At 37.8% G+C, this 13,991-nt stretch overlaps 1 protein-coding gene across 4 annotated transcripts in view; it reads right to left on the bottom strand.

Annotated features, from left to right (window-relative positions):
• unc80 (unc80, NALCN channel complex subunit) overlaps positions 1-13,991 on the bottom strand; it is a 1,852,146-nt gene that overhangs the window by 46,216 nt on the left and 1,791,939 nt on the right. For all 4 annotated transcript variants that reach the window (XM_090404461.1, XM_090404464.1, XM_090404465.1 and 1 more), the window contains one exon: positions 753-935. In XM_090404461.1, the coding sequence (XP_090260587.1) occupies positions 753-935 (183 nt within the window). The remainder of the gene's footprint in view (positions 1-752; positions 936-13,991) is intronic.

The raw sequence follows: 13,991 nt of genomic DNA, 5'->3' as shown, positions 1-13,991 counted from the left end.
CTTGTACCTCTTCTAGAACATTTTCTTTTCCAACACAGCTTTCTTGATTTCACTGTTCACTCATTTTATCCCTGCTCTATTTACTCGCTTAACTGTTGGTATGGAGTTCTACAATGCATGTGTCAGATACTGCCTTATGAATTCTCATGCACTGTCAACAACTTTTTAACACAACTCATCTACCTACCTATTGATGCTAGTTGACTTACAGAGCTTCCCATAATCACCCATACTATAATTCAACATGTATATATATATATATTTTTTTTTTTTCTCTCTAACCTTTTCTTATTTCTCCTTCCCAAACAAGTACCAAATGAACACAGCCAGGTTTATAATAATTAACCATGGAAAGCTACAATTAACATAATGAATTATCAAGCATGAACAATTTTGAACTACAATAAGCATGCACTACAATAAATCTTTTTTTTTTTTTTTAATTGGAATAAAACAAGTAATATTTTTCAATGTGTGTGTTTGTATGTGGAATACAAACACACAGAAAAAAAGTACACACTTTGCAGCTTTTTTTAGGAATTAAATTGTTTATTATTTAAAAACAATGCTTATAAATACTTAACTATTTCAGGAAAAAAGATGTGATTATTTTATGTAAAAAGAGTATAAAATAGTTCAGTTGCAAACAATTTCATTTAGAAGTTAGAATTCTTCAAAATTACCGCTAATTAAAAAAAAAAAACTTTCATCTTGAAGAGGTTAATATTCTTTGAAATGATATCATTTTATACCTTGGCCTTCTTGAATCTTTCTCTGTTCTTCATTATCCTTTTCCTGCTCATCTTGAGTAACACCTATGGATGAAACACTGCCACTGCCACCACTTTTTTTGCTTCCTCGTTTTTTAATATGTAGAGTAGATTTCCGAAATAGTCGGGGCTCTGAAGAAGCTATCGAAGCAGCATCTAAAATTTCTAAAAAAAAAATAACAAAAATCCAGATGTTTAAAAACCATTTAGGTCATCAAGTTAAGTTTTAAACATTAACTAAACAGATACAGAAATATGGTGAGTCTGTTTATATGACTCAATAGATTGCAGTATAGTGGGTACTCTTCTAAGCATGACACCCACACAACAGTGACAAGTCCAGCTAGCGCTGCTTTTTAACGCGTGAGGCACGAACTGTATCGCTGCAGTGGCTAGATGGGATTCTGACTTAAAGGCGTTCAGTCATAATCCCACGGATGGTAGCTTCGCACCACTGGTCACTCGACCGAGCCTGCAGTTCCTCTCGTACTGAGCAGGATTACTATCGCAACGACTAGTCATCAGTAGGGTAAAACTAACTTGTAATCTTTCTTATCAAACTCACTTAATTATCTTTATTTTCAGGTTCGACTCTCTTGGCAATATGCCCCTGTCTCACATTAAAGACCTAAAGGCGTTCAGTCTTTAATGCTCCGTGGTACATGAACCTAAAGTCGTTTAGTTCATGCACTTACCACAGTATGACTATCAGCCATACTCGCCAATGCAAATTCAATACCTATGTTCATCCTCTTACTAGCTTACATGCTAACTAAAACCTAACTTATGGGTACCTTAAATCTCTCTTAAAAGTACCTTAAACCTAACTTAAAACTACCTTAAATCTAAACTTTAACTAGAGCTTGCTTTTCTGAAGATATGTAATGGACACATCATCCTATTAATAGTGCACAAGTATTCTTAAATGAATTATTATTATTATTCCTGACACTTCCAAGGAGTCGGAAGACTCATCGTGGGAGGACACCTACAACTGTCTCAACCACTACACCGAACCTCTACTACGAATCATCTCCAACGCCATTTACCGTCCATCTCCACCACCACCACAACTAGTATTTTTTGTCTGTAAATTGCATGTGTTCTGAAGGGCTGATTTGTCTGTATGTAGATCAGTTAATATCAGTTCCTTTACTGCTAAGAATTTTTAAGGATGGAGAAATATTATTAAAATTCAGGACCTCCAAGAAGTGACAAAGCTTATTCTGGGAGATCACCTTGAACATCACCGTTCATACTCTAACCACCCTATCAGGTAATGCATTTCATGATTCAACCACCATCCATTCAAATAAACCACTCCAAATCCTCTTGCTCACAACTTCAAGGGATGCTCCCCTGTACTCATTCCTTCCCTTTGTTCTGCCATAGCTCTCAACAGTTTAAATGTTTCAATCATATCACCTGTCTTTCTTTTATCTACCAACCTTTGCAGACCACATTCCTTCAGTTTATCTTCATAACAAACATTGAACAGTCTTAATATCATTTTTGTCATCCACCTCTATACTCTTTCCAACGTTAATTTATCTCCTTTATATCATGGGGACCAAATATGAGCACCACAGTCCAGGTGTGATCTGATTTGATCAGTGCTTTATACAATAGAATCACAACCCTTCTATATCTGCTGGTCAATATCCCTCTCTGCATTGCAGTAGTTCTTTGAGCTATCTTGCTATCTTCACTACATTTGCAATATTTGATGTATCCCAAACTTCAAGTTGTTGTTCCTCTGTATCGAGCCTTGATAAGACCCAATCTGGACTACTGTGCCCAGTTATGGACACCAGGGTTTCTTCGTGATGGGGAGGAAGTGGAGAGGATCCAGAGATGAGTGACCAAGATGATAGCAGGTCTGTGAAATGAACCTTATGAGAATAGGTTGAAGACTTGTGGGTTACAGAAATTGGTCGATAGGCAGAAGAGGGGTGATATGATTGAGACATTCAAATTACTGAAGGGTTTCTATAAGATTAATCCAGAAGACATTTTTGAAAATAGGACTGGTGGTGGGAGGACTAGGAGCCATGCATGGAAGCTGGACAAGAATGTGGTTGACAAGGGTGTTAGAGCTAGGTTTTTTACTTGGAGAGTGGTGAATGAGTGGAATAAGCTACCAGAGTCTGTTGTGGGTGCTACGACCATGAATGAGTTCAAGGCAAGGTATGATAGATACTGTGTGAATGTCGAATAGTTGTTCTTGACATGATGTTAGGGCCTCCCTCGATGAGTCTGTCGACTCCTTGGAGTTGCCTGGAATAATAATAATAATAATATGTCCTCTGAACTCCTAGTTTCTATCAATCATCATATCCAAGATCCCTTGTCTCCCCAAGTTCTTCCCAAGTATGCAGTCTCCCATCGATGTATCCCAAACTTCAAGAATTTACATTTAGTTGAATTAAACTGACACTCTCCATTTATTTGCTCATCTGTCCAACTTATTCAAATCCTCCTGAAGGACAACCATATCTGCACTATTACTAATAATCCTCCCCAACTACACATCATCACCAAACAGTTGAATATCCTCCTGCAATCCATTGACAATGTTATGATATATTCTTATTAATATTATTATTACCCCAAGACCTCATGGAGTCAAAGACTCATCTGGAAGGTCATTTTATCACACACACACACACATCTCATCATATCGTGTCTTAAACACACTCAAACTCCTTGCAGACACCACACTCTCAGGCAAGGCATTCCAATTATTCACAACTCTGCACGAAAAAAACCTGCCTCTCACTCCCTTACTCACACCCTCTTTATACAGTTTCCAGGGATGACCTCTGGTTCTCCCCTGATCTCCCACTATTCTCTGTAGAACTTCTCCACCATTGATCTTATAACAACCCCCTTACCAACTTGTAGGTCTCTATCATATCTCCCCTCTTCCTCCTCTCCACCAGACTCTGCAAATTACATCTTCTCGATCTTTCCTCATACTCAACATTCCAGAGGTCAGAAACTACTTTAGTCTTTTGACCCTTTCCAACATCTCTTCATCCTTCTGAAAACCCAGTGACAAAATCTGGGTACAGTAGTCCATGTGTGGCCTAATCAAAGCCTTATACAACGGAACAAGAATCTCCCTACTTCTACGCATCGGTGTCCTCCGCATCATTCCCAGAAGCCTTTGCGTTGTCTTCACAATTTTGGCGATGTGTCCCCTAAATTTTAGATCCTTATCCCGCTCTAAAATTTAGGGAACATAGGAAATAATCTCTTATTTCCTCTACCTCCAACAATATATTCTCACCAAGCATAAATTCTGCATCCCATCTTTGTTTTCCAAATTTTAAAACCTTACATTTTGCAACATTGAACTCGCATCCCCATTTCCGTGCCCAATTACTCAATTTATTCAAGTCTTCTTGCAAGGCCATAACATCTTCACTACTCTTTATGGTTCGTTCCAACTTTGCATCATCTGCAAACAACTGAATATCTCCAATCAAATCTTTGCCAATATCATTACAATACAAGTTAAACAGTAATGGTCCTAAAACAGACCCCTGAGGCACTCCACTAGTGACTTTCCTTTTCCTGGATATCGCACCCCCATACACAACTGGTTGATAGCCAGTCTCCAATCCAATGCACTAATCTACTAGATAGTTTTTGAAAATCCCCCAAGCTGCATTGATCTCTTTTCCAGCTAACTCCTCATTCCAAGCTACACCCGCAAACTGTCTCCTGAGCTCTTAATAATCACTCACCTTGTAGTTCCACTTATACCCTTTTCTCACAGGGATCCTCGCACTACTGGCATCCACCCAGGTAATCACCTCATGATCACTCTCACCACTGGTGGATGATTTGACACCTCATGTATAATTACATCCTCTGATGAGATGACCAAATCCAAGACCCTTAATCCTTGTGTGCCCTCTGTTATCATACTGTCTGAGGTAGTTATCCCTCAAAAACTCAAGAAACTCATTTTCTTTACTTCCAGTTGCTATCTCATCATTCCAGTCTATATTGCCATAATTAAAACCACTCATAATGATCACCCTTTTCTTATTTGCTTGGCTAATTTGACTATACATTTCACTATCACCACCATCCACATTACCTGGTCTATAACAACATCCCACCAAGTATTTGATTCCATTCACCTCCATCTCACACCATACTACCTCAAAACCACTGGAACTATTTCTGTCTTGCATCTTTACTTTGTATGAACATAACTCTTTCTCTATCATCAATAGCACTCCCCCTCCCTTTTTTCCCCTTCTATCCTCACGAAACACATCATACCTTTCCATCTTTATTCCTGTCAGGATGTCAACCTCTTCCAACCATGTCTCACTTATTCCGACAATCTTTGGGTGAACAGATGCAATTAGTGCAACCATTTCATCTGCCTTGTTTCTTATACTTCTAGCATTGGTATACAAACACAACAGCTCATTTCTGGATCTACAGCGTTCCACTGATACCATTCACTCGATGTGATCTCTGCATGCTAGACTGGGGCCATTTCCCTTTCTGCTTCTTCATTTTAGAACCCTTTTCAATTCCAACTGTTTCCTCTTGATCCCTGGTCACCCCATTCCTTTCCTGTCTACAGATGCTCTCACCTCCTCTTGGAGCATCCACCTTTCTCACGCTGTGTACCCCTGTCCACCCTGAGCCTCCCCGTTTTCCTGCTCTTCTTGCACACCCATTCTCTCATTTTCTATACTCATACCATTCATATCCACTTCTTCAATCTCTCCTGTCTTACTCTCCTGCTCTTCCACATCACTCCCCTCTCGATCTGATTCATTTTCTGTATTCACTTCTACCAAGGTTAAATTCATTTAGGTTGAATTCATTCTCTCTATTCACTTCTATAAAGGTTAAACAATGCAGGTCACAGTACAGAGTATTGTGGAATGTCATGTGATTAATCTTCTGCTTCCTTGATACCGTTACTCTCATAAACAACTCTCTGATATGCATCAGACAGCCAATTCCCAGTCCAGTTTACTAACCTGACGTCTAAAACCATGTGCAGTAACTTAAATATCAGCTTATCATGTATCACCATAGCACCATATGCTGTTCCCTCATCAACCATTCTTGTTATCAGATTATTAAAACATGAACACTCCCTTAACAAATCCATGCTGACTCTCACAGAGAATATTACTCTCATCTGCCCAGTGCCATATATGATCTCTCACTAATTTCTCTAAATTCTTAACAACTACTGATGGAATGCAAACTGGTCTATAGTTTGACACTTTCATTCTGTTACCACTCTCATGAAGTCACGCTATCTTATCTTCCTTCATCTACTTGGGCACATTTCCCATTGCCAGACTCTCACTGAAAAGCCAGGTCAACAGAGCAGTCAGTTCTTCAGCATTCCCTCAAATTTCGTGGCAAAATTCCATCCAGTCTTATTACTGACGTCCAGAGTAGTCAGTATTTGACACACACTCTCTTCTTGCGCTTCTAACCCTCCCCACCTCATCAATTTATATTTTTATTTCTATCCAAGAAAACAAATACTTGATGAAATTTCTGTTTGATGTATAGGAATTTATATAACACTATTTCTAGTATCTAATATAAATTGACTTCACTATTACTTTCCCTCGGTAACAGCAATATCAGAATAGTGTTCTGTGTGCCGAGAGAATCTCTAAGACTCCCAATGAAGGAAAATCTTCAACTGAAAGATCACGCACGCTTCCAGTAAGGGATGTTTCAAGTATTAATATTCATGGTGAAGATAAAGCAAGCAAGGCAAGACAATATGGTAAGCTGAAACTTCAATTGTCCAGGCAATTAAACTGGCTAATGTTTCTTAATTAAAAGTCAAGTTCAAATCCTAAAAAAATTCTCTGTACAAGTGTGCCAGTTTTGCTCTGCTCTGTGAACAGATTGCAGTTAGATAAGCACTGTTCTCGCTGCTATCAATGCAGCCACGAAGCTCATTACAGTCTGAGCTCTCAATGATTCTCAACATGGAACTGTATACTATTCTGATTTTAAGAGGAACCTGTGGCATAGTAAATTAATTAATAAAGAAATACGTAAAAACCACAGTGATATCTTTAATTAGTAAAAGGGCAAATATTTCGTACTAAAATTAATAGTACATCTTCAGTGTCTGTTACAGTAATAGGAATGGAATACAAGCAAAACGTTCGGTGGATCACCTAGTCATTTCTATTTAAATTCGGTCGGTGTAAGATAGTTTCACAACTTTCTTTGAATAAGCGTTCATATTTGAATCTGAATCTATGGAGGAGAACAGCTTTATCCCACTGGACACTATGAGTAGAGTCAATACTGTGCTGCGCCAGACCAGATTTCAGCGGTTTGTTATAATCAATATAATATTGATGTTCTTTTATTCTTTTTTTCCAAAGAACAGCCAGTTTGTCCAAAATAAGAGACATCACAGTCACAAGGTATTTGGTAAATGCCAGCCAAAGATAGAGAAGACAGTTTATCCTTTGTAGAAGGTAATAAAGAAGAAATTTTGTTGATAGGAATATATGTTGGAATCAATTGATACTTTTTCAGAATTCTACCTATAGGTTCTGAGATTCCTGGAATGTATGGAATAGGAACTCTGCGGACTGTTGAAGAAACTGTAGGTATTGGAACATAAGAGTCAAGTATCTGTTGGATTTGATTTGAGTTGTAATCATTTGATTCCATTAACTTTTTAATGATGGAAAGTTCTTGTTGTAAGATTATTGGGGAAGAGCAAACTTTATGTGCTCTATGAATTAGAGATTTAAGAATGCCAAATTTTTGAGACGTGTCGTGCGCAGACTTTTTGCCAGTACATGTGGGTTTTCAAAAGACGCGTGTAGATAAGGTACCAGAAGACATTCTAGAAATATTTGTCCTTTTACTAATTAAAGATATCACTGTGGTTTTTACGTGTTTCTTTATTAATTGTATACTATTCTCTTTAATATTTCAGAAGCTTCAGATCAAAAAGAATTCCTGAAAATAAAAAATAAACATATCAATAAGTACAACAGACTTTTTGGATTCTAAATCCATTCCTCAAGTTCAACCTCTTCATACTGTAATTAACTTGTCATTAAAACAGTAATTAACTTGTCATTAAAAAGGCTTAAAGAAGCTGCCTTTAGCATCTTAAGTCTTGGCCACAATTTTGCCATTGCACCTTGACAAGTACTGGTACTAGACCTACTGTTCAACATCAGATGTGGTATCTGTAACTCAGCTCCTGAGATAGCTAATAACATTAGGCCTGCCGTTGATATCATCCTTAGGGCCGCACCACCTACAGACCATGATTCCACAAAATCGCAAATCAAGAAATTAAAAAGCCTGCTCACTCACAAAAGTTTCTTCCAATCCCCCCCCCCCATGACTCATAGTAGATACTACTGATTCTGCTATAAATTATCCAAAAGTTAGCATAATCTCTCTCATCCCCCCCTCTACTGGCAGGTCATACCACATCATACATAAAAAATTATTCCCATTTTAAAAGCTCCATTGAAAATATAATTGCCAATTATACTGATATCCTAGACAGTTTTGACATCACATTGTTCATTAATATTCCCTTAAATATCTTATTGCTTTTAAAAAAAGGTTTTCCCCTTGATATCGTTGAACTCTTTTACTTTCCTTTTCCATTCCAGTTATTTCTCTTGATAAGAACAAAATTCATAAACAGATAGAGGGTACATCTCTATGGGGTCTCCTCCTCTCGCCACTTGCCAATTTTTTATGAAAGATTTTGAAAAACAAGGTCTTGCTCAGCCCCTCTGAAACCTTCTAGCTGGTTGAGATATGTAGATAACGTCTTTTCTATTTGGTCTCATGGCTCAGACACATTAGACACTTTGTCCGCACGGTTAGCCTAGTGGCTATGTGCTTCACAACTATATGCCTGGGGAAGGAGTGTCTTAGGTTCGATTCCTGTTGAAGACATGAGGAGCTTAAGGATCTTTCTCAGCCATACCAAGTTAGCCGGTCTTGGGCATGGACAGCAAGGTTTTCCCCCCAGTTTATCTGGGGTTTTTCATCCTGCAAGCAGGCAAACCATCCCTGTAAACACATAGGCTACAGTCATATGATATAGTACTTAATAAAGAAAATGTGCCATTACGTCCCATAGTGGATGGCATTGATTCCCCCACATACAAATTAGCTAAACATTTGGCCAAAGAGCTCACACACTATACTGGCAACACACCATCACACATAAAAAAACTCAGCCCACTTCAAAGCCAGCATAGAAAACCTTACACTCCAACATACTGACATAATGGTCAGCTTTGACGTCTCCTCCTTATTCACAAATGTCCCACTCAAGGATACTTTAGAGCTAATCCAAGCTAAATTTTTCCCCGATATCTCAGCCTTATTTCAGTTCACAATGAACTCAGGCTATTTCGTTTGGCAGAGGAAATTCTACAAACAAATAGAGGGGACAGCCATGGGTTCACCACTTTCCCCACCCTTGGCCAATTTCTTTATGGAGACCTTTGAAGAAAAAACCTTAGCCTCTGCCCCACAAAAACCAACCATATGGCTCCGCTACGTTGATGATGTGTTTGCTATTTGGCCACATGACTCTGAAACACTCCTCTCCTTCCTTACACACTTAAACAACCAACACTCCAGAATCAAGTTCACCCTGGAAAAAGAAAACAACAGCCTCCCTTTCCTAGACACACCAGTCACCCGCCAGCCTGATGGAACCTTGGTTTTCTCAGTTTATAGAAAACCCACCCATACAGGCAGATACATTCACCAACAATCCCCCCCCCCCCACACACACACAACAACAATATGGAGTGGTGAAAACACTATACAACAGGGCTAAACTAATCTGTTCTAACGACATGGCCCTAAACACTGAACTAAATCACATCTTCAACACTTTCTCGGCCAATGGCTACCCCCTCCCCAAAAAATCCAAAAAATATTAAAACCTACAAACCACAGCCCCCCCTCCCCCCTCCACAACAAAGATTACTCTAAATCCATCACCATTCCCTACATCCGAGGCACCTCAGAAAAAATTACCAAAATTTTAAAAAAACATGACCTGACCTCCTTTACAGGCCTTACAGAAAATTGGCATCCCTTATCCGCTCCACCAAAGACCAACCACTTCCCCTAGACCTACCTGGTGTATACCAGGTCCCTTGCAGTTGTAAACTGTCGTACTTTGGCCAAACAGGCAGGACAGCGAATATCAGAATTTCTGAACACAAGGACTACATCCGGTTTCACAAGTACAGTCATTCTGGTCTTGCAGACCATGCTCTGGATACACGCCACAGAATACGGTGGAAGAAAGCTACAGTAACACACCGTAGCAAATACAAATTTGAAAGACTATTTATGAAATCAGCCTCAGCCCTAAGAAACTCCCCAAACCTCAACAAATTTGGTTGTATGCGACTGCCCCAAATTTGGGAGGCATACATCAGCAGACCTTCAGCCCAACGGCTAAGAACACCTACTTAGCTCGCTAGAGGGCATCAGGACTTCTAGGAGAACAATAGCTTCATATCTTCATTCTCAGTTAGTGTTGTAGTGCCTGCGTGCACGTGCCTTTTCCGTAAGTTCCTTTTGAAAATGGCAACGTGACGTTGCCGAAATATCGGAGATATTTATTAAAGTATAATTTAATTTATATTTGGATTTACGTTGTTCAATTCCCTAAGTGATTAGAAAAGACATATATCTCAATCACACAGATTCTTTCTGTCTAATCTGCTCATCTCTGCAATCACAATACCGCATCTCCTATAAAACATTTAACAATCCTAGAAGTTTAAACAAGATAAAGAAAAATTCATAGAAGTCAGCTAGTAAGAAAAGTTCTTATACAGGAAATTCGGGTCTCATTCAGTGCATATTTATGTTAATTATGACTGCAGAAAAAAAAACAGTACCATAAAAATGAGGACATAATCCTTTTCATTTTTTTTTTTGTGTGTGTAATGTGTGAACAATGGTTAGAGTGAATCTCCAATGATGAGTCTTTGACTCCATGGAGATGATGTCAAAGAAAGAATAATAACAATAAAAGATAGTACTCAGTTTTTTTATTATTATTTTCTTTCTTTGCTTCTTTATTTTTTAAGTAGGGAAAAAAAAATCTATAACTATAACTGCATATAAATAAACAAAGAGAGCAATAAAAGTGGCACAATTAGTGTTGCAAATTGTGGAGATGAGAATGGTGAAAATTTATCCATGTAGATTTCAATGCAATAATAATAATTCTGCTACATCCATGTTCATGGTCAACTCTGCTACCATAACCATCCACTCATGTCACTCTCTCATATTACTGTTTTTGTGCTGCTATACTGGAAGATTTCTCTTATATTTATTTTAGCATGAATGGCCAGTTTCCTCTTATATAGCTTTTTTTTTTTTTTTTTTTTTTTTTTTTTTTTTTTTTTTAAACATGCTTGCCACATTTCTAGTCTGCATTTTATACTCTTCTCTGTTTTGTATTTCCTCTCCTTTAATAACATATTTTCCCACATTACTTGCCTGGTTTTAATACAATTCTATTTATTCACTTTATTTATGGCACATCAGCATATGAGGCTATAATGCACCATGTCATAAGGTAAAAGCACTAGCCAATATGGTGTTATGCTTACTTACAAATACCAGAAATATAAGGAATGGGATAAAAAGGATGGAGAGGAAATTACATCTAGAATATACAGTGCTATACTTATTTAAAAATGCCAGAAATAAAAAAAAAAACCGTTGATGCAAGTCATGAAAAGAGAATGGGGGAGAGCATTAAATTGGGAGTCAATATGATGCTATGTTTATTTAAAAATGCCAGAAATATAAGGAATAAAGCACAGTGGATGTGAGATATGAGAAAAGGATGGTGAAGACATCAAATCTGAAAGGCAGAAAAGGGCAGCATCAAAAAGTATTGAAGGTGACCCATTATACAAGGTGGTTCTGTCCTTGGACCCTCACTAATATTATTTTTATAATATTATATATTATTTTAATTAATAATATATAAATAATAATGTATATTATTTCTGGGAAAACTCCCATGTTACTCCTCTTTATAAACTATTATAATTACAGCTCATGTTTGGTAGAATAAGTTAGAAAAACCCGGGTTTTTCTAACTTATTCTACCAAACTGCCTACCCCCACACACACACTCTGCAGTTTTCGACATCGCAGACTGAGGAAAAGCCACAACACCCAGAAAAAGGTATGTGCAAATTTCTATTCCTTAGGCTACATATACTTTTTAGTACATCTACACTCATAATGCCCTAAGAATCCATGAGTAAATAGCCAATGACATCTAAACAGGGGTACTCCTAAACTGAAGCAGGCAAAATAGCTGTAATTATAATATAAATAATAAATTTATATTTATACTGTATCTAGTGATGCATGATTTTTTCCCTTGTCTTCACCTCAGCTGGTGAAAACAAGGCATATGATGCACATATGCCTTGTCGTTCCATTCACATCAAATATTTCTGCTTGATGTGAATGGAAAAGTACAAAAGAATTAAATGCAGTATAGTCAAGGGAAGGAGGTAATGAATGATTCAAGAGTGGTGATATATGAGAATCCCATTATTACAGGAGCAGTGAATGAGTGGGCAAAATATTTATTTTTCAAAAGAGAAAATGAATAATGTGATTGAGGATGTGGATATCATGAATGTAAGTAAGTAAGAAGGTAGTCAGTGGTATAGGAGTAGTTGATTTGACTTAGCAGAATAAGAATGTAAGATTGGATATCAGGAGGTTATTGAGAATACTGAAAGATAACAGTGTGCCAGGAAAGGTAATTAGCATGTTGTCTTTGTATGAAAGTGATAAGCTGAGACAATGTGCAAAGCAAATAAATGAAATATCGGTAGATCTGTATGCAGAAAAGGAGCAGAGTTTGTAAACATTCTGGATGAATTTCTGGAATGGTATAAGACTGTACTGCAATTGAATGGATGCAGGGTGAATCAAATGGAAAGGCTATTCCTGAAGGGAGACTAATGACAGAGTGTAAAATTTACCTCTCCATTCACAACTTCTTGTGAATGGAGGAGTAAATGTTTGTGTAAGAGAGAATGAGAGAACAGAATGCAAAACAAAGAAATGGGACAGTTTGGCATGATGTAAGGAGGTTAGATGATGGAGCAGTAGTGAATGTGTGCGAGTTCATGTGTAGTCAACAAAGGAATGAAATGACCTGGGATGTAAGGAGACCATTTGAATGTAATTAAAAGTATGGATTAAGTTGTGATAGAGAGGATGGCCATGAATAGGTGTTGATGTTGTAGCTCACATGAGGCAAAGATATGACTGGTTATAGATCTGGAAATGAACTATTGCTTGGAAGGTTATTTTGCACTTGGTTAGACTATAATAAATTTAGTTTAATCCTTTATCCAAGTGTGAGCAAACAAAGTTGGGGCCTGAAAATATCTTCAGGACTGTGGCAAGGTGGTGCAACTGTTGGCAACTCTCCCAAGTGTGAGCAAACAAAGTTTGCGCCTGAAAATATCTTCAGGACTGTAGCAAGATGGCCAACAGTTGCACCACCTTGCTACAGTCCTGAAGATATTTTCAGGCACAAACTTTGTTTGCTCACACTTGGATAAAGGATTAAATTAAATTTATTATGAACTACTGCTTCTTTATGAATGTCAGTAACAACATAAATAAGGAACAAAATTGTTGAACTGAATCAGTTCATTCAACAGAAAGCTGTTGAAATAAGCAAAACATGATTGTACAAGGATTACCATTATTGTTATTACTAATGCAAGACCTCCATGGAGAAAAAATGACTCATTGCAGAAGGTACATACCGTTTCACACAAGGCTCATCAAACTATGCTTTCACAACTCATTCGATGTGTCTACATTCATCAAACTATCAGGCAATGCATTCCACTCACTAACCATTGTCTATGGAAAGAACCTTCTCCCCCACTCCCTTGTTCACACACGTCTTATACAATTTACAGGGATGCCCCCCCCCTCTATGTCTCATTCTACGCGATGACTTCACAACTTGTGTAATGTGATCTCTGCACTTCAGGTCCTTGTCCACCACCACTTCCCAATATCTCATCTGTGTAACCTCTTTTCAGATTACCCTAGCAAGTGTATACTTCACACCCACGTTGCCTAGGAAATAGCAGAATTTTACAGTTTCACTCA

The sequence above is a fragment of the Typopeltis vanoorti genome, chromosome 14 (assembly GCF_054136105.1).
Source record: "Typopeltis vanoorti isolate ZY-2024b chromosome 14, IOZ_Tvanoo_1.0, whole genome shotgun sequence".
Taxonomy (NCBI): Eukaryota; Metazoa; Arthropoda; class Arachnida; order Uropygi; family Thelyphonidae; genus Typopeltis; species Typopeltis vanoorti.
This window is presented reverse-complemented; position numbering and strand designations above follow the sequence as displayed.